This window comes from Emericellopsis atlantica (genome assembly GCF_019669845.1).
Source record: "Emericellopsis atlantica unplaced genomic scaffold F5Z01scaffold_60, whole genome shotgun sequence".
Classification (NCBI taxonomy): Eukaryota; Fungi; Ascomycota; class Sordariomycetes; order Hypocreales; family Bionectriaceae; genus Emericellopsis; species Emericellopsis atlantica.
This window is the reverse complement of record NW_025764762.1, coordinates 21,009-44,863: the sequence shown is the minus strand read 5'-3', so window position 1 is coordinate 44,863 and position 23,855 is coordinate 21,009. Positions and strand designations below refer to the sequence as shown.

Below are 23,855 nucleotides of genomic sequence, written 5' to 3'. Positions count from 1 at the left end.
CCTTGGCATCGACTTCTTCCTTGGCATCGACTTCTTCCTTGGCATCGACTTCTTCCTTGGCATCGACTTCTTCCTTGGCATCGACTTCTTCCTTGGCATCGACTTCTTCCTTGGTATCGACTTCTTCCTTGGTATCGGCCTTTTTCTCGGTGTCGACCTCTTCCTTGGCATCGACTTCTTCATTGGTATCGGCCTTTTCCTTGGTGTCGACCTTTTTCTTGGTACCGAGCACTTTGTTGATACTGAATCCTTCCTTGGTATCACCCTTTTCGGATGTTCTCTTTTTCTTGCTTTTTCCATCGTCCGTTCCGTCTCTGTCACTGAGAACACCCGTATCTGAGTGCGCTCCAGTTAGCAAGGTTTGGGGAGGCGTTTGTTTGATAGTTTGTGGCGCCATCGAATTTGATGATTATGATCCATGATGACCTGGGTCACCGTATGGCTTTATAATCTTCATCTTCAAAAGTTAATTGCCGCGGTACCTATTGGCCTTGAGAAAATAAATAGCGCCAAAGCCAACGCTTAACGCCAGGTTTCTTTAGATTGTGAATTTCTGTTGTCTATTTTCCGCCTGGTCCAATATCAAGTTAGCACCATGTGATTGAGGGCGGCAAAGAAAGCCTTATCAAGTTTAGCGTAGTGACAATTTATACAGGCCATCCAAACCGCAATGCCGGTCAGCCATGGAATGGGGCTTCACGGCAGACTATCAAAGATTGTTAGCCCTGGATGCCCTTCCAATAACGGCTTGTACTGTGTGGTGATTCTTGATTAGCTGTGTCGTGTTTTCCACAACTCAGGAACACCCGCCATTAGTGGCCGATCTATGTGGGCTCAAACTAGCAGCGGTTTGACCATCGGAACGAAAGCCCCCTTGTGCTAGGCTGGCTACATATAAACGTGGTTATTCACCCACGAATACTGCTTTTACTACCACCACCAGAACAAAATGGCTCCGGCGAAAAAGGTATATAACTTAGTGCAAATTCTTACCATTAACTAACTGTAGTGTAGAAACCGATCAAAGAGGAGGACAAAGAGGTCACTGATATGAATCCAGCGGTCGGTGGAATCATGCTTTATTCGAATTCTAAGGCTGACTTTAGCACATAGACAAGCTCTACGCCGGTAAGCGATTACAGTCTTTCAGATGCTGAGGACGGAGGAGAGTCGTCCACAGAGTCCGACTCGTCCCAAGGCAGATCAAAGAGAGGCGTAAGTTTCCAAATGTCCGACCGATACGTAACTCACAACGCCTCCAGGAGACCGAGGAAATTCCCAGAGACTTCTCGGGTGTCCGACAAGAGACACCTGCCCTTAATCCTTCAGAAGGATGGCCGACCAAGCGATTGCTTTATTTATCTTCCAGACGTACAGTACTTCTTCAGGTCGGCCCTGATGGAATGCCGCAGACCTTTGGACTCCAGCGTTCACCCAAGTCAGAAGGTACTACAGAGTGGCTTGCTCTCGAAGAGAACAGAAAATTGCCAATAGACCCGAAGAATGTCAAAATCTTGGCTGTTGCCACTAGTATGGCATTCAATGGAAATCCCGACCCTCTGAGCTCACTGAAGTTCGTGTCGCCTTACACTTGTGGCGCTTCTAGACACCAAGTTGTACTAGTCCTAGCGCAATGGGATGACGGGAATCGGACATATAAAAACTGGGTTTCCCGTTCTGCATTGCGAAAGGTTTGTAGGGAACCTCTTGACCAAACCGAAACAACGAAGTACAACGATACAGCTGCGAAAATAGAATCGAAGGCTAGGCCTACGGCAGATCAGACCAAGACCCTAGCTAGTCTCGGAAGTTTAGAGAAAGCTCTTGAGTTTCAAAGAGAAATGGGAACCTCCAACTGGGGTATCGATACACATATTTACATCGTCAAGTACTGGCAAGATAAGGCATTCTACAAAGCCTTTGGTATAGACTATCCAGAGTTCGACCATCCAGCCCTGTGGATGCGGGGTAAAGTGGCAGACATACGAGAACCCTACGAGAACTACGAAAGGAAGAAGACACAGGAGATGTTGGATAGTTATACCAAGCCTAGTGTGCAACCGCCCAAGCCACAAGAGCTCACGACAACTAGTATTGCATCAAACAATATCGAGGCTCTATTGCTCAAAATTATGGAAAGACTCGATCTGCAGGCCAAGGCCACGTTGCCCGAAACGTCGTGAGAGGCTGAGCTTATTTCTATTTCTATTTCTAACGAGTTTCATGGATTTCTGAGACAAGGTTTGGGTGTCTACCTCGCCAGTAGTTTAAATTGAGTGCTCCTTACCGAGGATGTTTTAGATAGTGTAATATTAACGCTGCTCTTGCGACATTTCTAACGGTCCGCGGTGTCGAATGGAGAAGCCTGAAGTATTTTGGGTCTTATTGCTTTGATACGGGCTTTAGGCGTGGACCGCCGATGCAACTGACGACAAACTGGCGACCGCCTACTGATCGCTTATCTACTAGAAAAGCTTCGGTACCCGGAAGGCCTACGCAAGCACTGATACAAGAATGAAGTGCTATAACATTGTTTTTGACCTAGCATTAGATGCCCTAGAATGCAACGATAAATGCCTATAGTTGAGTTCTTCACTATCCCTCAGGCACTTTCGAATCAAGTCGTTTGCTCGTCTATATATGTGATGTTCCGGTCCAGACTAGCTACCGGGTAGGTAGAAGAGAAGTCGGTTGATGAACTGAGTACACTAGGGTGTTGTTGGACTTGAGCGGTCTGGTCACAGTCTGGTGCAGTAGATAGTAATCTGTGCGTAAATAATTGTGTTGAAAGCTAAGGAGCTAGGCAGAAATTGACTATGGTGAAGCTGGGCTTCCTATATAGTGGTTATGAAATGAATCGTGTAGTCGCATACCGGCCACAGTCGCCCTTTGTACCACGACCGTAGTGATTGGAGGAAAAGATGGGGTACACGTGAGAGGCGCATGCGGTCGCATGTCGCGTCGTAACAACCCAAAATACCCGCTCTGCTTAACCTCAATCTACCCGTGGCTATGCCCTCGTGTAGAACGGGGTTCTTTACTGAACGGGGCTCTTTACTAATATGCAGTATATCTAGGCTCTTTCGAAGCGACTCGCCTTATATCTTGGGTCTGTATACCTATAATCTCCCCCTAATTGCCTAGTTTTGTCTATTAGACTGGAGTTCATCGCCTGGCGCAAATGGTGCGGCGGAGGCGGGCGGAATCGGGCGCGGCGCGTCATAGTTAGTCGGCGGCCCCGGCGGCCCCGCTACAGCTCCTGATCGGGCTTAGCGCGCCTCCATACCTCCCCCGCCCCCCTCAATGCACGCAGGATCCCGGCTATATCCCCCCGCCCGGATCCCGACTACGTTCCCTCCCGATCCCGACAGTTTCCCCCCCGGATTCTGCTATATTCGATCTAGATCCTTACTTTTCGGCCCGAGTCCTACCTCGTTCCCCCGGACTCCGATAACTTCTTCCCGGATCTCGTTATTTCGTGTGTAGTCCTAGGGTTTCCCTACGTTCCTCCGCATCCCGACGTATTCACCCCGCATCCTGCGTGATCCTTACCTTCTGTGACGTTTGGGTCAGACTAGCTACAGGGTAGGTAGATCTGAGGTCGGTTTATGAACTGAGTACACTAGGATGTCGTTGACTTGAGCGGTCGGGTCACAGTCTATGTGCGAGATAGTAGATCTTGCGTAGACAATTGTATTGATAGCTGAAGAGCTGGGTAGAGACTGACTATGGTGAAGCTAGGCTTCCTATATACTAAGAGGATCATTGTTCGTGGCAGATGACACTCGTGGATCATGAGGCTCACGAAATGAGCGCGATGATCCGGATCATGTGTTTTGTAGATGATCCTAAGTGATTGGTGAGAAAACGATGGGTCCCAAGTCATGTCACGTGCGGGCCGCATAGCGGCGCATGCGGTCGCATGTCGGGTCGTAACACCTTCCCCCAGATCCCGATAGCCCCCTCCTAGATAAAGCCCGCCCTAAATGAAATTACGTATAATTAATATATCTAGTTAGAACTATAGCATAACAGCTAGTCAATATACTTATTACTGCTAAAAAGACTTCGGCCTCTTTCTTTACAAGGTAATTAATTATCTTTCTTTTTCTCCTCTAAAAGCGCTCCCTTACTTACCCTACCTAATTATTTATGATATTCTTAATTTCTATAATTCGCCACGAGGTTACTTAAGCTAGCATCTAGGGAGAAACGTGGAAAGCTAGGCTCTATTCTTGCCTAGCTGCGTGTTGTGGGCTAAGCCCTGTTGGAACAACTTGGTAGCTCAGATTGAGTCTATCTAACGATAAGGTAAGAAAAGAGAAGGAAGAGGGAATTTACGGTCCCCCTTTCCTGTGAAGACCCTGCGAGGTCTGTGCGTCCTCGCGGGCACGCGTCACGTGCCTAGGTGAACCGGGCTGGGTCTTATACCCAGCCGCCAGGGACTGGTAGAACCGTAACACTGCGTCTCGTTTCGGAACGAATATAAGGCGGCGGGTATCGAAGAGGTAATGGAGGTAACGCCGGAGAGTAATTAATTAGGTCTTCTGTAAGCTGTATTTTAGACCTAGATTTGATATACCTAGACATAATGAATCAGCAGGGGTAAAGGTCATAAGGTTAATAACATACTGGTCCATCTTATTAGATGCGAACCACTTCTCGTCCGCCACGGGCACGAAATGTGCCACCTCGAGAGCGCTTGCGTGTGTTAAGATGCGATATATCGTATCTCGGTCTTGCGCAGAAATCTTCCTCTTAAGCTTCGAACGGCTTGCTTATGGTATATTGATATTTCTCTAGGCGAAATGAAGGTTCCTATGTGGGAACCGCTTGTAATCGAACCAAGGTATAGCAGGGTACTTGTCTATTGCGAATAATATTAGTTTCCCTATCATAGCAAAGGCGAGAAAGGCAATGGAAGTGACCTATAGTCTGGTCTTTATTTATAGTAATACGTCCGTTGCCTTAGAACATCGGTCGTAGACCGGTCGACTTTTACATAACCCCCCACGCCCCCCGGGTATCTATCTCCGCGACGTGCCAACAGTACTAGGTATTGCCTGTGATAATCCCATATATAACCAGCGCGACCTTAAAGTCGACACCATCCCATGATCACCATCGATTATAGCGAAGCGCAGCAGCGCCGCTTCGCTGTTAGGATACGCAGGATGCCGGAAGTCGATACAACCGGGTTCGCCGGTGTTAGTATTAGGAGGGGGCTCGAGTAGCGACCGTACGGGCATCAGAAAGGCGAACAGATAGCAGACGTTGTGGCAATGGATTTCGTTAGGATGAATGGCGCCGACAGCGTGACGATGACGTGGGCGTCGTAATTGGCTGTTATGTTAATAATCGCGAAGGTAGGATTGTTCGGACGAGTTAGTTTCCACGGTAGTCATAAATCTACCGCAGTTTAGCCGAGCGATAGGCTCGCGCGTCAGGCCAACTCCTAGTCATTCAAACGTAACTAGATCCTCTAGCTATTTCTAACATAACTAAGCTATCAGCGACAGGAGAAACTCAAGCTCTCCATAACTACGGGATTTTGGTTATATCGCGAGGAGGTAGTGAGTTATATTACCGTATGTATAAAAGACGGTGTTAGTATGGTGTACATACTTGCTTATGACCTCTTCGTTTGTATGTCGATTGGGACCTATGAACCTGACATCTGTCAATTGCGTCGCCAGCCCTATGATAGGTGCGAAGATGAACTTGACTCAAATGTATTGAAGCTAGAATCAATCTAATTGGGCAATGCATCGAAGCCCTCACAGACCATCTAGTAGCACACCCCTCAAAATTTAGTGATGCTGATATCTACTGGCCGGGTGGGGCTGCGGTGATAGCGCCAACAACACTCTTACAGTACGTCTTCCATGTTCGAAGGGAATGCACCTCACCTGCTGCTGCACGCAACACTTGACGGGCTCGTTGGCAGGCCTAGGAGCGAACGCCGAACCCGACTGGGTCAGGCCCAGTGCACAGTCACATGATTGTCTGTATGAGCAACGAAATTGCCTCAATCACAGGATTCGATTACATGCACGTACTCTGACGATACACCACATAATTACAGCCAATATTGGCCATTGATGTGTTCTGTTCAGTTGAACGGGCGGTCCATGAAGGAGCTGATCTCATGCGTCCGTGAACCCACGAGCGAGGTGGCGTACGGTGGCACATGTGCAAATGGCCACACTCAGGCTGTGAAAAGGCCTCCTCAGCCCATGAAGCCAAAGGTAGCCAATCAAGCCCCATCAACTGTCCAACGGGATGGGGTCTCCACTGCGACTGCTGAAGTCATCAAGGGCGAGAGGCTTGACTTTGACATCCACATCTGGGCCCGATTTATAGACATACTCACTGGACCGCGTTGGAGGCGCAAGATGCCCCGCTCAACCCTACATGTGACTCAAATTTCCCACTTGTTATGTATACTCATCTAGCGGCCGAAGACGGAATCAAGTGTGGGACTCCTCGTCGCGCACGACAAAGTGTCCAACCATGTCAAGTATAGAAGAGGATCGGTGACCCTCATGTTCTGGCATGACAGCTTTGCTGTTCCAGGCAAGAGGTCCCCATGATGCATAGCCGAGAAACGCGCACGAGATCCCCCGTAGAGTTCCTGAAGCACAGGACTCAGTGCCAAAAAGAACGACCACAGTTTGGCACATCTTCTGGATCGGAAGACGGGGGCGGCATTGTTTGCAGCTCGCACTACGAAACAGACGGCCTTAGGGCTTGTATGAAGCGTGTCGCATCTGACACGTCCCTCACTTTCCTGTCAGAGCGCCATCAACGTTCCGCTGCGCCGTCACCTACGTCGATAGATGAGTCGCATCACTCCAGCTGCTCAACGGGATCGACGTGCACGGGACAAAATCCCAACGATGACCCTTGCTATTTTCCTCTGATAACACAGCATCTGGTGATGACGACGGCTCAAGATATCCTCGAGCAGGCTTGTTTTGAATTTGTTGGCCGAAACCTTCCGGGCTTGACCATGGAAAATAATTGGGAGTGCGGATCTTCTCTCGAGCTCCCTCGATGGCTCAGCATTATCACTGACAGGTGTTGGAGGGCGATCTTAGAGCCACAACTAGCGTTCTCACTCACACCCGAGGTTGTCAGGGACTTAGGCGCAATCCGGGACACAGTGGTCTACAGGACGAGAACGACAGCCCGTGGAATAAAGCTTCTCTTGGAATCAGCTGTTGCCTTTCTCGAAGCTACCAAGGACTCTAGTCGCTTGAAGCGAATGAAAGATATCTTCGAAGAGGTGGAGATGGAAGTGAGACACATGGAGGCGGAGTTTCAGTGTGCAAATAAGGTTCTAAATATGCAGCTGAAAGAATTGAGGAAGACCAAGCGGAACATTGTGATGAGCTGGATCGAAAACCAGTCTGACATCAAGACCGAAGCGGGAAAGCGACTGCGGGAGAAGTTGATGAAGAGAGACGCGGCCACGAAGACTCGGACAGTCAGAACGGACGAGCCTAGCCCAGGTTGCGGGTCCAAGTCACGGCCCGAATACACTCCTCTTGATCAATCTTTAATATGAAACAGTCAGAGGTTTCTTCACGTGATGTTTGCCACATCGCCGGCTATGGATTGCTTTCTGGCGTATGGATACCAGGCCTCTCCGAAGTTGGCGTGCTAAGAAGAGGTCATTGATTCGAACAAGGTATCGACCCAAAAGGTATTGCAACCCTGAATCTCAACTTTCAACGCTAGCTTCGTGGCAATCAAGACTGCAAAGGCGTCCCGTCCATGTTGCCACTTGGTACCTCAAAAGTTTGTTACCCCACGGTCTGCCCATGCAGATGAGGGACAATTCTCAAACTAGGTTGGTGAGCAGGTCGGGTTTCGGCGTTTGAGCCCCTTGTCCGTCAGCTAATCGCGTGTCTAGAAGGACCGTCAACCAAAGTAGAAAAGACGGTAGAGTCCAGCGCGCTAACTACTATTCTCTGGTGTCAGGCAAACCCCTACCCATTGCAATATTATTTAGGCATGCTATTTGAGACATTTTGCAGGCAACGATGCAGAGCGTGGCTCATTGCATATTTGGTAGATGCTAAGCCTTCGGAGAGTTTAGCATAGACCGGGAGGACTATCGGAGCATGGAATGAGTTACTACTAGCTCTGTCACATATCGTGGTGCCAGTACGGGCGAAGGAGCGCGAGCTCCATTTTTCGCATTTGTCGTCGACTCACTGCTCGCATCGTGCCCGTAGTCTGATTCTGGCGCTATTCGTATCGTGAACCATCAAGTCATTTCTCTGTCCAAAAGCCACCAATTTCCTGCATAAATTGCCTCTAAAGGACTTGCCATCCTTTCCCAGTCATCCAATGGTCAACAAAAGTCGAAATTGGCAGCTGAAATAGTTTTGTGATTCGCCTCCATATCAAGCCTATCCACCGCATATGAGCCTGTGTGCCAGCTTTTGGTGTACTTAAACTACGATGCTCCCGGTACAATGATCGAACATCAAGGTTACTATCTTCATAATCAAATCGAAGTCTTCTTTACTAGTAGGCAACCTGCCTAGCTCCCCTTTTTCCAGCAATCCCCAAGCATCGCCTCAGTCCGCACGATGAGCTCCGTCGCAGACTCTGAACCCGGACGCATGGAAGCCCACGAGTTCGCCGAGTTACAAGACCAACTACAAGAGCAGGGAATACGGGTCTGCCTGAGTGATGGTTCCGAATGTCCTGACGGGGCTTTGATGCATGATCGAGCAGCTGTCATCCCTACGATGACCATTTCCCCGAAAGACGAACGAGAGGTCCAGATCATTCTGCGGACTCTGAAGAGGCTCAAGTTGTACGAGCAAGTCGAAGTCTCAGTCAAAAGTGGAGGCCACGGCTATTTCAATGGCGCAACTTGCAACGATATCATGATTGATCTGTCGTTGATGGACAAGCGCAAGATACAATCAGATATCTTGGATGTGGAACCTGGCTGTGTTCTCGGGCAGACAATACATGTGCTCCACGAGTCCCAGCGAGTGGTACCCCACGGCGATTGCTTCGGCGTGGGGGTAGGAGGGCATTTCCTCACGGCAGGATGGGATATCTTGTTGACACGGCTGTACGGCCTAGGCTGCCAGGCCGTCATCGGGGGCCGAATCGTCCTGTGGGACGGCACTATTATGGAGGTGGACGAGAACAACCACCCTGATGTTCTACATACAATGCGCGGGGGCGCTGCCGCCGGCATAGGGATCGTCACCAAGGTGCGGCTCCGGTTGGAGCAAGAACCAGCACAGGTTACGTGGTGTTTTGCATCCATCAGTAGGAAACAGCTACAAGGTATTTTGGTCCCGAAGTGCACGTTCAGCCGAGCCATGGCACTGCCAAAGGACATATCGGTATCGTTCAGGTTCTACTATGAGCCAGGCCAGGCGTTTCCTACTTGCTCATTTAACGTGGTCAGCCTCCTGTCCATCGGGGACACAAGAGCCCGCATTGTCGGAGACCTAGGTCCAGAGGCTGCATCATTGATCTTCAACGGGCAATGGCAACAGGGATCCGTCCTCGATTTTCGAATGCTTCCAGCCACTCAGTCTCTCATCGACAACCCAGATGAGCTCCGTGACATGACTCCTCACAAGCTGCACAACAACCCCCATGAATTCTGGCAAACGAAGTGGTGTGCGAGAGAAATGGGACGGTCATATCAAGCATGTGTTTCCCAGTGGGTAAAGACGCATTGCGAGTCCATGTTTCTTTGCCTGTACGCCGCATTTGAGTCAGCCCAGGGCAGCCCGTGCAGGGAGCGAATGTCAGCATTGGTCATACTTGGGGGCGGAAAGATGCGAGAGAAGGATTGCGCGATGCCTCTAGGACATGCGCTTGCTCGCTTTGAGCAGCATTGGGACACGCCAGAGGAGGAGCAACCATGCCGAGCCATTACGAAGCAAGTCTGTGACATTATCGAGGAGTATAAGGATTCTACACCAGGGAGACCATACCGGGGGGACATTTGGCTGCTTGACCAGGCGGACGATGAGGCATTGGACAGGACGCTGAGGAAGTACGATACTCGTCAGGTGGTGGATGGAAGGGCCTTGTCCAATTGAAAATAAATATATCTAGACCCTTCGTAGAATGAAGAACGATTCCATCCTTAATTTCAGGGCATGATTGCTGCGCCGATACCATCGCTAGCTGTAAGGACGAGCTTAAAAGTCTTACCCAGACAGTGCGCACAAAGTGGTTGTCTCGAAGCAAAAGTCTTGCAAGGCGAAAATGTATCGACGGGATGGGTCCCGGCGGGTACCACGCTTCGCGACATCAACCAACTCCTTCAAGATCCGAATGGCGAGAAGATCGACTCTTCGCAGAACATCCGCCGAACACTGGATGATCGTCAGATACAGCTAAAGGACCTGGCAGAAAGACTTGAACCCGCACCGACGTTGAAGCGACTGGTCTGGCCACTGAAGAAGGAAGAGGTGGACGCTATTACCGAGAAGCTTGGGCAGTGCAGATCGGCAATCTCTTTTGACCTACGTGTCTATTAAGCGTGCGTATCCCACGTTGCCCTTGATATACTACTAATAACTTAAGATCGTCGCTTGCTACCATTCATCAAGAGTTCGTCCTAGCGAAACTGCGCTTAACGCTAGCTTTTTCTTTAGATAAGGCGAACGTGACCGTGGTCGTACCGTTCTCTTTCTCCCCTCAATCGTAACTCAACTTATCCGTCGACTGCCGTCTATGGTTCTCTATGTTCGTAAAGAGACCGAGTCTAATCCTAGTATTCACCATAACCTCTTAAGGACTAGTTCGAAAATCTCGATCTTAACCCGATATATATAGTTAATAAGCCTTTGCAATTAATAATAATAGTCTTCGTCTTTAATAGATTATATTAATAATAGTCTTCGTCTTTAATAGATTTTTTAAATACGATAACCTCGATAATATCAAACTTATTATTTACTTGCTTTCTTAGCTATAGGGATCCGCTTCTATTAGGCTATAGTTCCTCGTCACGAGCAGGCTAGAGCTACCTATCTAGCTAGACTTCAAAGACATTAACGGCAAGTACGAAGCGATTGTTCTCCAGGAGATAACTTAATTAATAATTAAACACGATATTGTTATATTATAATAGCATAATATCGCGGAAATTCGGCAAGCTTATAATTAGTCTATAGAGACTAATCAATAAGTACTTTCGGACCGGCCTAGTACGGATGTTTAGAAGCTTGTCGATATGGGTATTCCTCTATTCATCTTGGCCGCTACTATTTACCGTTTTTTGCGAGATAGGAGGCTTAGGAGACCGCAGGGTTAACTCCAGAGGATCCTTTACTAGGCAGGAAGTCAAGGATCTAACTTAAATACGGCATACTTTGCCATAGTAGATCGACTCTAGTCGGGCCTCACCGAGACCATAAGTCAGGAGATAATTAGGAACTTCAAGCACGTTGTCGGCTCTACTATGCTTCTAGCGAATCCACTTTCGAAGCTTCCCTTATATGGCTAATAGGAACGCCCTTAAATATTGTCGAGGATTAATTTAATCTCCTCCACTCTATTCTAAGCGTTCTATCGGACCGATATAGTCCTATGCGACTGCTATATCTATCCTTCGCGAGTTTCTAATCAACCTAGAGAAAGGCAGAGAAGAAAATATATATCTATTCTAGATTAACGAGCGGGAAACTCTAGGATCTAGAGACGAAGTGTCTTTAGCTCTTATCCACGCCGAACGTCCTCGAACAGGATATTTATAATTTGCGAGAGCTAGGGGCAGCTCGGGCAAATATTGCCTAGCCATCATGATACCTGCTTGCCATCTGAGGTGCAATATGCTTGCTAATACTAGGTACTTTACTGGAAAGATAGTAAGTGTCTGATTCGGTATGGAGGTAACGTTGATCGTTTTCTGACTCGCTATCTCCTCCAATGGCTTAAAGCGCTTAGTATCATTGGCCGTATCTCGGAGAGCGTTAGTATAATAAGCGATCTACTAGGTTATTTGTATACAAGTTTCTAGTCCTATTTAGTACTTATGGCACTAAGAACGTAAAGAGATAGAGCTCGGAAACAATATATCGGCAATTCTTCATAATACGCAGCGTCTTATTCTCAGCCATCGATCCGCTATTGATTAACAGCCGCTATAGATTTATCTCTCAGCTATTATATGTGCACAGAAGAGTGTCGTTCGGAATACATTTAGCGACTATTTCCCTAGCTGATTGTCTCTACTACTAGAGGTGGATATAGACTGGAATGCTTGTTTGGCGACTCTCGAGGGCCACAGCGACTGGATCAGGTCCGTGGCCTTCTCGCCCCACTCGCAGCGGCTCGCGTCCGGCTCCAACGATCGAATTGTCAAGATGTGGGATCCGAGGACGGGCGCCTGCACGGCGACACTCGAGGTCGGTAGATCGATACGAGATCTTTTATTCAGCAGAACTAGCTCTACGCTTCACATAGATGCGGTTTTATTCAAGCTTAACAAGTCACTAATGCTGTTAAAGCCGGGTCATGGTGCCAATTTGCAAGGGATCGGCTTGGGTCGTCCGGGATTCATCCAATCTAATGTGGCTACCGCCGGCTTATCGAGGTTTGCCTGCTGTGATGGGTTCCACGTTAGATGTTGGATGCACGTCGGGACGTGTTTATTCGCTTGGATACCGGGTAGCCTCTAGAAGTCCGTGGAAATATATATACGGATCTTCCTCTCTATTTTTGCTGTCTTTTGAATTTTGAGGGTCTAAGGACGTCCCTGCCTACCGATGAGTACTCATAAGTACTTCATTGTCACCACTGGACTGGATATTCGTTTCGGGGTGTACCGGCGTCCCGCCGCTTTTGACCGCAGATTCGATCCTGCAAGTAGCCCTATGTAGTTTGGTGTACCTTGGAGCCCCACACCAAGCTCCCGGAGTGAAAGAGAGAGAGAGAAGGGGAAGCCATTTCTGAGCATCACCGTACACAAAGCTAGGATGTCTGCAGTTGAGCGGTTGTTCGGGTCACAGTCGAGTGCGTAGAGTAATCTAGGCGTTGACAACTGTATTGATAGCTGGAGAGCTGAGTAAAGACTGACTATGGTGAAGCGTGGCTTCCTATATACTGATGGTGCTCTAATGAGCTCGGACAGAGCTCATTTGAGATTTTGTTTGGCTTGGCAGGATCAGATTCGGGTTCTTGCTGTATAAGTGTTCCTGCTCGTGAGGGCTCAGTTCGAGCGCAACAGAGTTAATTATGGTTGGTCGCGAACAGTGGGATGCCAGCTGGTCACGTGCAACGTGCAGGTTACCCTGGGTCATAACACCATGGTATCCGTAAAGCTCCCACTCATGTTAGCTTTAAAGCGGGGGTTGGGCGTTTCGGGCTGGCGTTCCGTGGTGCCACTTCGTGATATGCTCCGCTGTGGGTCCGTTGGCGTCCGATTTTGGCATCTAATTTTGGTGTCCGGTTTTGACATCCCAGTGGTCTGGCATGTAGTGTTCAATATTAGTTTACGCCCATTTCCAAGCTGCCCCTTGAAGCAACCACAGAGTCCAAAAGTGGGCCTCGCGGTCCGCAATAACTACGAATGGTTGGGTGCTAGATAAGGGAAACCCCATACCAGCAACTTTCTATGACCACTGTAGCGGAGTCCGTAAGCAGTGTGCAGCACATGCAGGTGCCTCTGTCAATGCCATCCAATAATGGCTGGGCGTTTCCGTTCCCGACAGTCTCTCCTTCAGTGCCTGCGGGTGCTTTCCAATATCAGTCCCGTGTTATCTGCCTCCAGCTTGTGCCGTCCTGGCCGTGGTATTTCGTTTGCGTCCGTGGGATAGGATGTCGCCGCAAAACAATATCATTACCAGGCGGAAGAACTTACTTCGCAAACGAGCGAATACTGCTAAACCCCGGACATTGAGGCTCGGCCAAGACTGCAACATCTTCACTGTCTTGATCTACTATAATCTCGTCCGCGAAGCTCTCGACGGAGTGGTACACTTACCAGAAGGCGAGACACTGCCGGATTTGAACGCCTGTGTACGTCCGTATAGGCGATATTAGTGACCTCTAGCTGACACAACAGAGGCTAGGGACATTATGTCAAAGCAGTCGAAGTCTATGCTGGGGCACCGAAGACAACCACGTCGCTCATCAAGACAGAAGCAAAGACCGGCAAGTCCTAGGCAAGGTAGAGATGCCGGCGACCGGACCGAGCGTGAGACAGGCGGCGAAAACGACGGGGTGTGGAGTGTCACTTCCAGTCCTCCATCTAATGCTCGACCATTAGCGAGGCAGGGAAGGCAGGGCGTACCTGAATCGTTGCAAGATAAGAACCACGCACCGACGGACGGACGTGCTATCAGGAATGGGCACTCAAGTCAGGACGAGGTCCACTCCACAGCATGTGATGAAGACGCTGAGGGAGACACAACCCACTCCGATGGCAACGGAGTGCTCGGACCGCTTGCACAGGAAGTTCAGCTCGATACGCAGTGGCTGCAAGATGGCATGGACTTGAGCTTTGACTTCGACGATGACTTCGTTTTACCGGTAAATGACACGATACATACGACATCAGCAAACCCTGCCGCAGCGCCAGCTGCCATGATTCCCCAGGGCAACAAGAGTATGGCAGGATGGGAAGAACACGATTTCCAGCAATCCCAAGGAGCAGCCTCCCAGTGTGCTCCATTCGAAGGGACTTGGCCATCGCTTCAGCCACTCTCATTTGCTGCCAACACCGACTTGCTTTCAGTCCCACGCAAGCGCCAACAAAAGATACGACTATTGAGAGCATTGGTAAACTCCTATCTACACAGGAACGACAAGAATCCCCCCAATCTCACGGGCTCCGGTGCTACATTCTCTTCAAATCAGAGCAAGCTGGAAAGGAATCGCCGTTTCAAAAGGTTTCTAGGGTACCTCTTGCAACGAAATAAAGAAATCAGGGAGTTCGACAATTGGTGTCAAGGCAGGCGCTAAATTGTAGACGCCACCTGCTCCCGCCGGCCCACCCTGAATCTCCAAGCGAGAATTTAGGGTTTGTTGCATTACGTGGTCGTTAAAGTACGAAATAATAATAAATGATAGTTCTACAGATAAGGAATACAATGATCTCCTCTGTCACGTTCTCACTCCGTCCATTACCTCTATTGTACTCGAGAAAGGCCTCAAAAGGCCTCAAAAGGCCTACTTTTCCTTCTATGTACAATAATTCCTGCGGCTGGTTATCTCTACTGTATTGCCTCGCAAATTTTTTGAAAGACGTGCACGAAGTGGCATTCCCCGGTTCTCTCACTATGTTTCTAGTAATAGCAGATCGCAATGCGATAGCAATCCATAGGGCAGTCTCAGTGAGCTTTACTTTCATCAACCAAATCTTCCATTGTTCGGCCTGTTGGTCACTTCGTTGCCATGACCTTTCAACTGAGCGAACCCTGCAGGCGGGTGCCCTTGATGCGGTGTGCACAAGCTCTTCAACACCTCCCCCATCGGCCCGGATAGATGATGGAGTACATACGCTTTGCCAAGCTTTTAGTAGCATGTGCGACCCTTCCGTTAGAACCAATACACCGTGACTCATTGTGATTGCTTGGGGTTTCGCAAGCTCACCGTTCGTGCGGCAGTGGCATTTCCATCCCTTTGGACCCGATGTTGAGGATTTGGGTTCGGTTGATAGGAATAGCGGACCTTGTTAAGTGATATGGGCCCCTCGCGAGGTTGTGGCCTGAAACGCGATTCCAAACTTAATTAGCCGGAATAGTGTTAAGTGTGTCTGTTTTGGTCCTGAAAGAGCTAAGTTTGATGTCCGCACCGGACAGCAGCAAGTTCTATTATGTCTCCAGGTCGCCGGTTCAATCCGTGACCTACCCGAATTTACGCCCCATTTGATAGACTTCTACGCTACCCAAAGGAACTGAAGTCTTCGTCATCCGCCATCCGCTTCCCCGGTCCTATAGAGACGCCATGGACCCTTGGATCTTGTGATCGCAATCCTTCAGTGGGCAATGTAGCCTGAATTAACCTGCAGTTTCCCGTTCGTCCGTGCGGCAGGCCCTAAGAGCCGGCAGGCTACCAAGATCACTACTGTGGAGCCGCCATCGCTTAAGCCAGCGCGAGACAACTCAAAGATATTAATAGAGGATGCAGGCAGCTTATGGCACTGCAAATGGCGAAAAAGGTCACCGTCAGCGGCCTGTCAAGGTCTCTTTTGAGGATCGACGCGCTTTCTCGGCGCATGTAGCCTGACATCACACGCTAAGTAATGCATATGCTTTTGGAGTCCTACTATGACGGCATCAAGCGCCCAAATATTCCCGAATCCTAGCTTACCTAGAAACGAAGAAGCGAAGGTTGGTAATGACATAGCCAGCGGGTAGGTGGAACAGACTTCGTGTAGAAACACGCCAGGATGTCAAAGTGGAGAGCGTTCGGTTCACGTCAAGTGCCTAGGGGCCGTTCTTAGTTTACATCGTTATCGTGCTGAAGATAGAAAGTGATTATTTCACGTCACGTGTGGTATTGTTCTGTTGACCAGCGTGTGGCCTCGCCGCTATCTTTTGAGAGCCATTATTTGAATGCGCCCACTGTGGCCGCAGATATCTTTCACAAACCGTGCAGAGCTCCATCTATTAGAGCCTACGGCGCTTTGAAATTCGTCCATCGATCCCTGGGGGCACTGGGCGCTTCCTGTGATCCTCAACGCCGAAGCATCTCCCGATTTTTTGTCGCTGAACGAGCCAGTCTAGGGTAAACGGCGACCCACTGATATCGCAATCCACGTCATTGCCCACGGACAGCACCACATGAAAGCTTTCCTGCATGCTGGCTACTCGAAATTCCATCTTGTGAGTAAATGTCCCGTCGATACGGTGACTCGAGCAGTCTACTGACTGCTGTCTCAACCGGAAGGTGGAGGACTTGGCAACAAGCTGTCTCATGAGGGCCTGAACCTTCTCGTCCCCGCCCCCAAGACGACAAGTAACGTAGCCTACGCAGTTGTAGGCGCCGTTGAAATAAGTAGGGGGTGATAAAGGATCCAATTGAAATATGAAAAACTCCGCACGCAGACGACTAGCTATGGTTCGAACTTGCTTGGAACCTTTCACCGATTTGTATGCCATGTCGCCAAATGCTTGCATCCGGTTCACCTCATCCAATCTAGTCTCCTTGCCTTGTGTGTGGATGTCAATTCTGTGGTAATCTGTGCGACTGGATCCCCTGTTTTCTAGAAGCTGTGCCCAAGCAAAAGTAGAACTACCGAGATTCCACAGAGCCTGGGAGATGCGAAAGGGGAACGTGTTGTGGAGCCAGTGAGTCTTCCCCTGAGGATTCGATGGTGCTTTGAGACCCGTGCCTAGCGAAAGCACTAGATCTGGCTCTCCGGCATCTGGATTGACTGCTATCGCCTCCTGAACAGCCAAGGAGGCCGGGTTGTTGAACGCTAGGCCGCCGTCCTGGAAATTTCCAAGCTGCCCGAGCCTCTTCGGGGGAAAGTAACTTCAATGTGCTCGTTAGCCATGTTGTACGGGAAAGCGTCAATTCAACATACTAAGGAGCTGCCGTCGCGCATCGAGCTCTACGTAGTGTTAGCCCAAACATCGAGCGTGTCGCTGGCCAAAGTGACGCACATTTCCCAAAGCGAGATGAACCTTCTCCCGTCGTAGCTTGGTAGTATGCCTATCATCTTGTCAGCCTTTCGTCAATCGGAGCCCTGGGTCCATATGCTCTTGCCGCTGCTGCTGGAACGAGTACCGATGCAATTGTAGCTGGTACAAATAACGGCGCGGCCATCATATGTAGCGGTCAGTGTCACACCAACGAACGGACATGACTCTTCGCGCGGACAGCGATCTAGCATGGTCCTTCCCGCGCCGCAGATTTGCTGGAGAAGCTGCTCTAATTGTGCGCCTGAGTACTTGCTGTCAGCTAGCACTGCGATCAGAATGGTCAAGAGACGAGCGAGAGGCGTCAGAAACGGGCACTTGGCCAAACAGCGCAGTGCTTTGGGCTGCTCGCATTCAAATGCTCGCGCCGCGAAGTCACGGAAGGCAGCCAAACATCTATCGATAGACCAACCGAAAAGTCCCAAGCAAATTGCACTCAGCCCGCCTATGTACGGTAAGTAACTGAGCCTGAAACTCGACCAGTAACGCACCTGAGCTTGTCCCTAACACGACGTCGAAGTCATCGCCTATGTTATGGTCCTCTATGCCAATCTCTTCCTGTATTGCTTTCAGGAAATTGAGTGGGGCTATACCTCTCACGCCTCCTCCGTCGATGCTCAGAACACGAGCTCGCGCGGTGTCTGGTATTAGTCTGACGGCGAGGCCGGCGCATCCCAAACCGCAGACGTGACATGAATCCGGGCGGAGGGTCCACGACTGCTCGCTTTCTTTCCTATGAAAGATTTTCAAGCATACCTGACAGAATAGATGCCCGCATGGCATGCGATGTTGAGGTCTTCGACGAAGGCAGCTCAGACACGTGTCAACCATGCAGATATCGTGAAGGGCTCGGAAGCGCATCAGATGCTTCCTATGCCACTGTGCGGCCGTGCCTATTGCCAACAATTGGGAGAACTGGGTTATCATTTCATTCCTTATAAGTCTCACAATCTCTCTTGGGGGGATTTTCGTTTTCGTCTCACGCGACAGTCGATCGGCTGCCGCGAAACACTTCGCGGCGTACAAGGCCTCAAAAACCTCGGCGGCATCGTACACTATGAAGATTAGGCATACTCAACATTTATGCTGATGACTCACGGTGCATTCCAGGTGCATAGTGGTCTAATATCAACGAAGAAGCGACGGTTGGAATTGCTATGCGCCTGACGCTGCCTGGTTTCTGAAATTGACAGAGAAAGTTGAAAATGTGTTCCGGGAGATCTGCAGCCACGCCCCAACCATCCCGGCATAGATGGATAAAGTCGAGAGTCTCGCGGGGGCTCGCCAAATATTGGGATATCGCCATAGATAGAAGCTCAGCAACGTGTCGAACGGCAAAATTATGACGTGACCTCCTACGGGCGCTACGTCTGGCGTCGATAGCACGCAAGATGGCATCCAAGACCGGCCCGGCAGTGCGATGATGCCTGCCACGCCGCCGTCTCCGCGCCCTGCAGCCAGTGTGCACGGTCGAGACGTTTTTGAATCTCTCTTCGATTTCCGCTCGTTTCGAGATTATGAAATCTTGGAGCATACTGCTGGCTCCACGCTCGCGATTTTGCCCGATGATAAGGAGTAAATGAGGCAGCGTGGCTCTCCTGGACCCATCGGGCACCAGCCAAGCTTCCACAAGCTGCAAGGACCGCCTCATACCACCAAGATCATCAACAAATATGCACACGACGTCTGCCAGCGGTAGTATGACCCTTCTCTGTATATCGCGTAGCGACCGGCCAATTCCATCCAGCCCCGGGCCAGTTTCGAGCCGGTGACTGCGTACTTTGTGACAGCGCTCACTGCCGCGAGGGGGCAATGGTCGGAAGTCGGACGGTACTTCAGCGTCAACAACGACGACAGGACCACCACTGGGGTACCTAAGATCAAAGGTGCGAAGGTGCACCTCCTCTCCCTGGAGAGTTGATCGTTGCCTATAGGGCTGTTCCAGTGACTTCAAAGCGTGGCGCTTGCCAGCATTTCCAACCATGAACAAAACTCCTCCAGACGCGCTGTCCACGCTGGCAACTCCCTCCAACATACGTCGAGGTCTGTTACTCACTTCAAGACCGATGTTTGCACCATCTTTCCAGACGCTCAACCATTTGGTGTGCTTGCACGGCCTCATTGTTGTCGCTCAGCCGTACGTCTTGTGTCGGGAGCGTACGTCTCGTGTAATATATGTTCCTTTGGTACTACAACGCCTCCTGACGGCTGTAATTGGCAGCTAAAGAGTAGACCAAGTTGGCCGGGTTAGCTAGACAGCGGCGTTAACGGTGCAAGGGGGGTCTCGAGAGATTCTGTTCGGTGCAGGGGAATCCTAACTAGGCTCCTCGCCTGCGACTCAAATTAGATCAACGTGACTTTTGTATCCAGGATTGACAAGAAGACAAGCACAGAATCGCCCCCAATTTGATGTTTGGGTTGTGAATGGACATCATCTTGCACAATGAACCCATCGGACCCGCGATTACCAGCCTAGCCTCGGCGTTGTAGGATTGTGTAAGTGCAGCGACGTTGGCAATGGAGAGCGACCCCCTGCAATTTTCTCGTGTGTCAAAAGCTCGGGGGGACAACGACCAGTACCATACTTGACTATCCATGCTTAGAGCATCCTCTTGTCTAGCCTTACACAATAAATATCGCTTCTATAGGTTGGAGACCTATCCAAGCTCGCTAGAACCCGATAGTAAGGGTAGCTATCCTGGATCCCACTAGTAGTACGAGTAGCCTACCCAGGCGTGCTATCTATTCGACGATTAAAGCTATTTCGGACTCATTAACTGGCTCGTGGTCTAACACGATGACCTCGTGGGGTAGTAGAAGGCCAAGCTACATGGGGCACCGCCTTTTAAGAGCGTGTTCTTAAGGTCGAGAAGTAAAACAACTCCCTTCGACGAGTACGCCAATACTCTGGCCAACTCGTTTTATAGCGCGGGAAAAAATTGATAAGTACAATGTTGCAATCTAGCTCGTGCTTGCGCTTAATTTATGGCTGTCTGCAAGATTGCGATTGAATACCCGATGATGGTAACCAACGTGCGCGCGCATGGACCGGCATGTATCTCATCTCTACTGCTCTGGTCTGAGGCGCATCGCAATAACGTGCAACCTCCGGCCATAAACTGCCGCGACCAACCGGGCAGATCGTGCAGGCGAGGCTCGCTATCAGACGCAGAGTCGCCATACCTAGAGAGGAGCCGAATGTCGAAGCAACTGCATTGATCATTGCGAGCACGTTGACACTTGAACAGCACCGGCGGCAGCTCGTAGGAACCTAGTCGTCTCTACCTGCATAGGGTCACAGAGCAGCTTGCTTCCGCTTTTATTCTCCCCTTCTAGCTCCAAATCACCTCACTCGGTTGCAACGCCTCGGCCTCCCGGAGCCCCATCGCCTGGGGATATAGAGAGCAGTGCCCTCCATATCACACATCGTCTTAACGTCCATGTTGATACTGTGCGGGTGTGTTCAACATCCCCGCCCCCGCAGTGGACATTCCATGGCTCTGGGGCTCCATCCGTTCTACATGTGATTGGCATCTTCGAGAATCCACTGACCGAACAGCCCGCTCCTTTTGAAATGGTTCGGTGTATTGATGCCGATGAATACTACCGGCGCCCATGAGATGCAGCTTTCAACTACTTTGATAGCCGCCGGTCTATTAGAGGGAGCTTGGCTTGAGGTGTAGATCAACCGTCAGTTTCCTCTGAATGCGTGGTCAAGGGACGCCCGAACGGGTGGCGCGTCGCGTACGCGTATTGATTGCCTGGCCATGTCTTCAACACCGGGCAGTCAAGGAGGAAATGATCGCGACGATAGATCGAGCATATACTCAATATCCCCTCTCACTTCGAAAATCGGCAAAATCATCGAGTTAGGCCTGGTTTCTGCTCTAGCCATAAGACCTCGCAGTCGGCGATAGGTCGTCGTGCGAGACACATTATATACATTTGCAGCGTGTCCGAAACTCAACGACGCGTCTCTCCGATCGCTTTGAGGGCTAATGTCACCTTGAATTCTTTTGCAAGTTTGTTCACTGTTCAAAGTGTGGTGATGATTGGCGAGGAATATAATGCACGCGATGGGTGGTGAAGGTGTCCCGCCCGCTTGGGTGGTTCACTCGCATGTGGTTTACGCCCGATAGCGAGCCTTTAACCTGCAGGTGGAAACGATGATTTTGCACTAGTCTTGTGTTACGGTTTGGTCCCCGTAAACACCTATTCGCAGCTGTTACGCCTGTATTGATTCCTCGTCATTCGACCAATGCCTAAACTTTTGCCCATGCGCAACGGTTAGACGTTGCCGTTACATCGTATCTTGAATTGAGTGCATAGTCGGATTGTTTACCTTATACTATGTCTATGGTTTATTTAAGGTAGTCTGTGACTCATCTATATTGACTAGAAAGTGGAAACAATAAGCACCCGATAGTTAATAGCTATTGCTATGGGCTGAAGCTAACCTCTCTCCCTGACGCAGAGGCACTACAGTATCAGTCATGTCTTCAAGTTCGTTAGATCGCATAGGTGTTGTTCCAAGCACGTGCGGAGCTGGTGGAGATTCCGACATTAGCCCTGATGTCGTCTTGCTCAGCTGGAGGGCTTCTTAAATATTCTATCTGATTTTCTGAAGTAGCACGCATCGTAGCTGCAGCGGGCGCTGTTGCGGGGATTGAGAGACTACCCTATCCAGACTCCTACGTTCCAATGAGAACCACTCTCCGTGGAATTCGCCTCTCCACTTCCATTTGTAGAGGTTGTCATAGTATCGCAACTCAAACCGCTCTCCGCTCTCCGCGAAGCGCAAAAGCACGGAGGAAGACTCGGGAACGCCTTTTGTGAAGATGACGTGTTGTCCCGAGCGCTTACTTATCCATTTCCGGGAAGACCCAAGTCTCGTGTGACACACGCCAAATTCGTCGTCGATGCAAACCAACTCCACTGGGAAGTAGATCCTGGGTCGTCTTCGTGCAGGCGTGCTACTACGTGTGCATATTTCCTGCTGTTCATCCTTACGGCCCGAGGTGCAACCTGTACTCGTGTCAGAGGCGTCCCCGAGTTGCACGGTCGGATTTGCTGCCTCCACATTGTGGGGATTGATGTCCGAGGCACGCTCTGCCAGCTCGGTGCCCAACGTCGCCCCTGTCTCATTTTGGTAACCCACCTCCTGCGCCAATTGGCGCCTATTGTACTGGTCGCGGACCACGTTAGTGAGCACCAGGTCGGAGAGGTCCGTGGGCGAATACGGCTCAAGATGGTCGGCCGCTAGCGTCGGCTCCGGCCCATGTTGGCGATCCATCTCCCGGTCATGGGACACTTGATGTGTGACCGTTCCATCACCTGTCTCCGCCAGACTACCATCCTCGACATACCGAAGCGAAGATGGGGGGCTCGGCAGCATCAATCGATAACCATCATCCTGGCCACGGACCACGTCAGGGAACACCAGGGCCGTGAGGTTCGTGGACGGATACTGCGACAGCGAGCCGGAATGCTCAGCTTGATACTGCAGTTGGTCAGACATGGAGGGGGTATGGTTGGCAAAGGCGGCCCCGTCGCCAACTGCACATCCTTGTTCCAAGAGGCGAAGAGCCGTAAGGCTATCGTTGAGGATGGCCGTGAGTGAATTTGCGGCGCTGTGGTACGGACCGTACCTTTCTTGCGCGAGCAAAATGAAGGAGACAGTGGTTTCCAGAAAGCTGCGCACGTCCTGTGTGTCTGTGTCGGACATGTTGCGGAGGATCCTCGCACCTGCCGACTCGGTGGTGGCGGACGGGGTTGTCGTGAGGTCGTCGTGCGGTTGTTGTCCAGGCCCGAGTCGTCATGAGTATAGGACTGACTACCATAGCCAAAAGAAAGCCACTCTCGGTGGTGGCCGTCAAGTCGTCCGGTATATGAGCAGAAGCCTACGACCGCTTGCCACATGCGCCGTAAATATCACATACGCAACACGGACAAATCGTTCCTACGCCACGCCCTCTGTCGGACTATGGTTCCCTGGTCACTATTGTGCTCCCTGCTAGACCTCGTGGATGTCCAGATGTGGCCATCGGAGCAGGGGTGATTTGCCACGCCGAAGGAGCGTCTTTGCATGCAGGCCGTTGCTGGACGTCGGACGGCTTGGTGCGCATAGTGCCATAGATGCAGGACAAGGTCACGACCGTGGAGAGCCGATTCTGGACGAGGCTCTGCGCGGTCACGTTCCGAAAAGCG

The 23,855-nt window shown here is 50.4% G+C and overlaps 11 protein-coding genes across 11 annotated transcripts in view; 8 read left to right on the top strand and 3 right to left on the bottom strand.

Moving 5' to 3' along the window:
- The window catches only part of F5Z01DRAFT_493875 (uncharacterized protein), a 1,336-nt gene extending 696 nt beyond the window's left edge, over positions 1-640 (top strand). Inside the window, exon 2 of the mRNA XM_046260212.1 lies at positions 1-640. Coding sequence (XP_046113502.1) covers positions 1-340 — 340 coding nt within the window. The 3' untranslated portion in view covers positions 341-640.
- A 292-nt stretch (positions 641-932) lies between these two features.
- On the top strand, positions 933-2,332 carry F5Z01DRAFT_668890 (uncharacterized protein). Its single transcript, XM_046264379.1, has 4 exons — positions 933-967; positions 1,015-1,062; positions 1,114-1,215; positions 1,263-2,332. Exons 1-4 carry the CDS (start codon positions 950-952, stop codon positions 2,181-2,183), a joined length of 1,089 nt encoding a protein of 362 aa, XP_046113501.1. The 5' UTR covers positions 933-949; the 3' UTR covers positions 2,184-2,332.
- Positions 2,333-4,538: 2,206 nt separating this feature from the next.
- On the bottom strand, positions 4,539-4,754 carry F5Z01DRAFT_631444 (uncharacterized protein; the record flags this gene model as incomplete). The annotated part of the gene is made up of 1 exon (XM_046261787.1): positions 4,539-4,754. A coding segment is annotated over one exon (216 nt), but the record flags the coding sequence as incomplete, so codon positions are not given.
- Positions 4,755-6,101: 1,347 nt separating this feature from the next.
- On the top strand, positions 6,102-7,764 carry F5Z01DRAFT_754380 (uncharacterized protein; the record flags this gene model as incomplete). The annotated part of the gene is made up of 3 exons (XM_046267107.1): positions 6,102-6,416; positions 6,456-6,520; positions 6,577-7,764. The coding sequence occupies 3 exons, from the start codon at positions 6,102-6,104 to the stop codon at positions 7,568-7,570; spliced, it is 1,374 nt and encodes a 457-aa protein (XP_046113499.1). The 3' UTR covers positions 7,571-7,764.
- A 632-nt stretch (positions 7,765-8,396) lies between these two features.
- F5Z01DRAFT_668886 (uncharacterized protein) lies at positions 8,397-10,142 on the top strand. Its single transcript, XM_046264378.1, has one exon. The coding sequence runs from the start codon at positions 8,604-8,606 to the stop codon at positions 10,089-10,091; it is 1,488 nt and encodes a 495-aa protein (XP_046113498.1). The 5' UTR covers positions 8,397-8,603; the 3' UTR covers positions 10,092-10,142.
- Positions 10,143-10,151: 9 nt separating this feature from the next.
- F5Z01DRAFT_697713 (uncharacterized protein) lies at positions 10,152-10,780 on the top strand (the record flags this gene model as incomplete). The annotated part of the gene is made up of 1 exon (XM_046266331.1): positions 10,152-10,780. The coding sequence occupies one exon, from the start codon at positions 10,152-10,154 to the stop codon at positions 10,533-10,535; it is 384 nt and encodes a 127-aa protein (XP_046113497.1). The 3' UTR covers positions 10,536-10,780.
- A 1,068-nt stretch (positions 10,781-11,848) lies between these two features.
- F5Z01DRAFT_631456 (uncharacterized protein) lies at positions 11,849-12,019 on the top strand (the record flags this gene model as incomplete). The annotated part of the gene is made up of 1 exon (XM_046261790.1): positions 11,849-12,019. A coding segment is annotated over one exon (171 nt), but the record flags the coding sequence as incomplete, so codon positions are not given.
- Positions 12,020-12,260: 241 nt separating this feature from the next.
- On the top strand, positions 12,261-12,440 carry F5Z01DRAFT_603791 (WD40-repeat-containing domain protein; the record flags this gene model as incomplete). The annotated part of the gene is made up of 1 exon (XM_046260761.1): positions 12,261-12,440. A coding segment is annotated over one exon (180 nt), but the record flags the coding sequence as incomplete, so codon positions are not given.
- Positions 12,441-13,634: 1,194 nt separating this feature from the next.
- Positions 13,635-15,091, top strand: F5Z01DRAFT_668885 (uncharacterized protein). Its single transcript, XM_046264377.1, has 2 exons — positions 13,635-14,019; positions 14,068-15,091. Exons 1-2 carry the CDS (start codon positions 13,819-13,821, stop codon positions 14,962-14,964), a joined length of 1,098 nt encoding a protein of 365 aa, XP_046113494.1. The 5' UTR covers positions 13,635-13,818; the 3' UTR covers positions 14,965-15,091.
- Positions 15,092-16,613: 1,522 nt separating this feature from the next.
- Positions 16,614-19,779, bottom strand: F5Z01DRAFT_732096 (acyl transferase/acyl hydrolase/lysophospholipase; the record flags this gene model as incomplete). The annotated part of the gene is made up of 6 exons (XM_046266715.1): positions 18,747-19,779; positions 18,140-18,703; positions 17,716-18,093; positions 17,613-17,661; positions 17,534-17,560; positions 16,614-17,481 (listed from the first exon to the last, which is right to left on the bottom strand). Exons 1-6 carry the CDS (start codon positions 19,768-19,770, stop codon positions 16,614-16,616), a joined length of 2,910 nt encoding a protein of 969 aa, XP_046113493.1. The 5' UTR covers positions 19,771-19,779.
- Positions 19,780-22,017: 2,238 nt separating this feature from the next.
- On the bottom strand, positions 22,018-23,523 carry F5Z01DRAFT_493788 (uncharacterized protein). The gene has a single exon (XM_046260211.1). The coding sequence runs from the start codon at positions 23,371-23,373 to the stop codon at positions 22,258-22,260; it is 1,116 nt and encodes a 371-aa protein (XP_046113492.1). The 5' UTR covers positions 23,374-23,523; the 3' UTR covers positions 22,018-22,257.
- Positions 23,524-23,855: the final 332 nt, after the last annotated feature.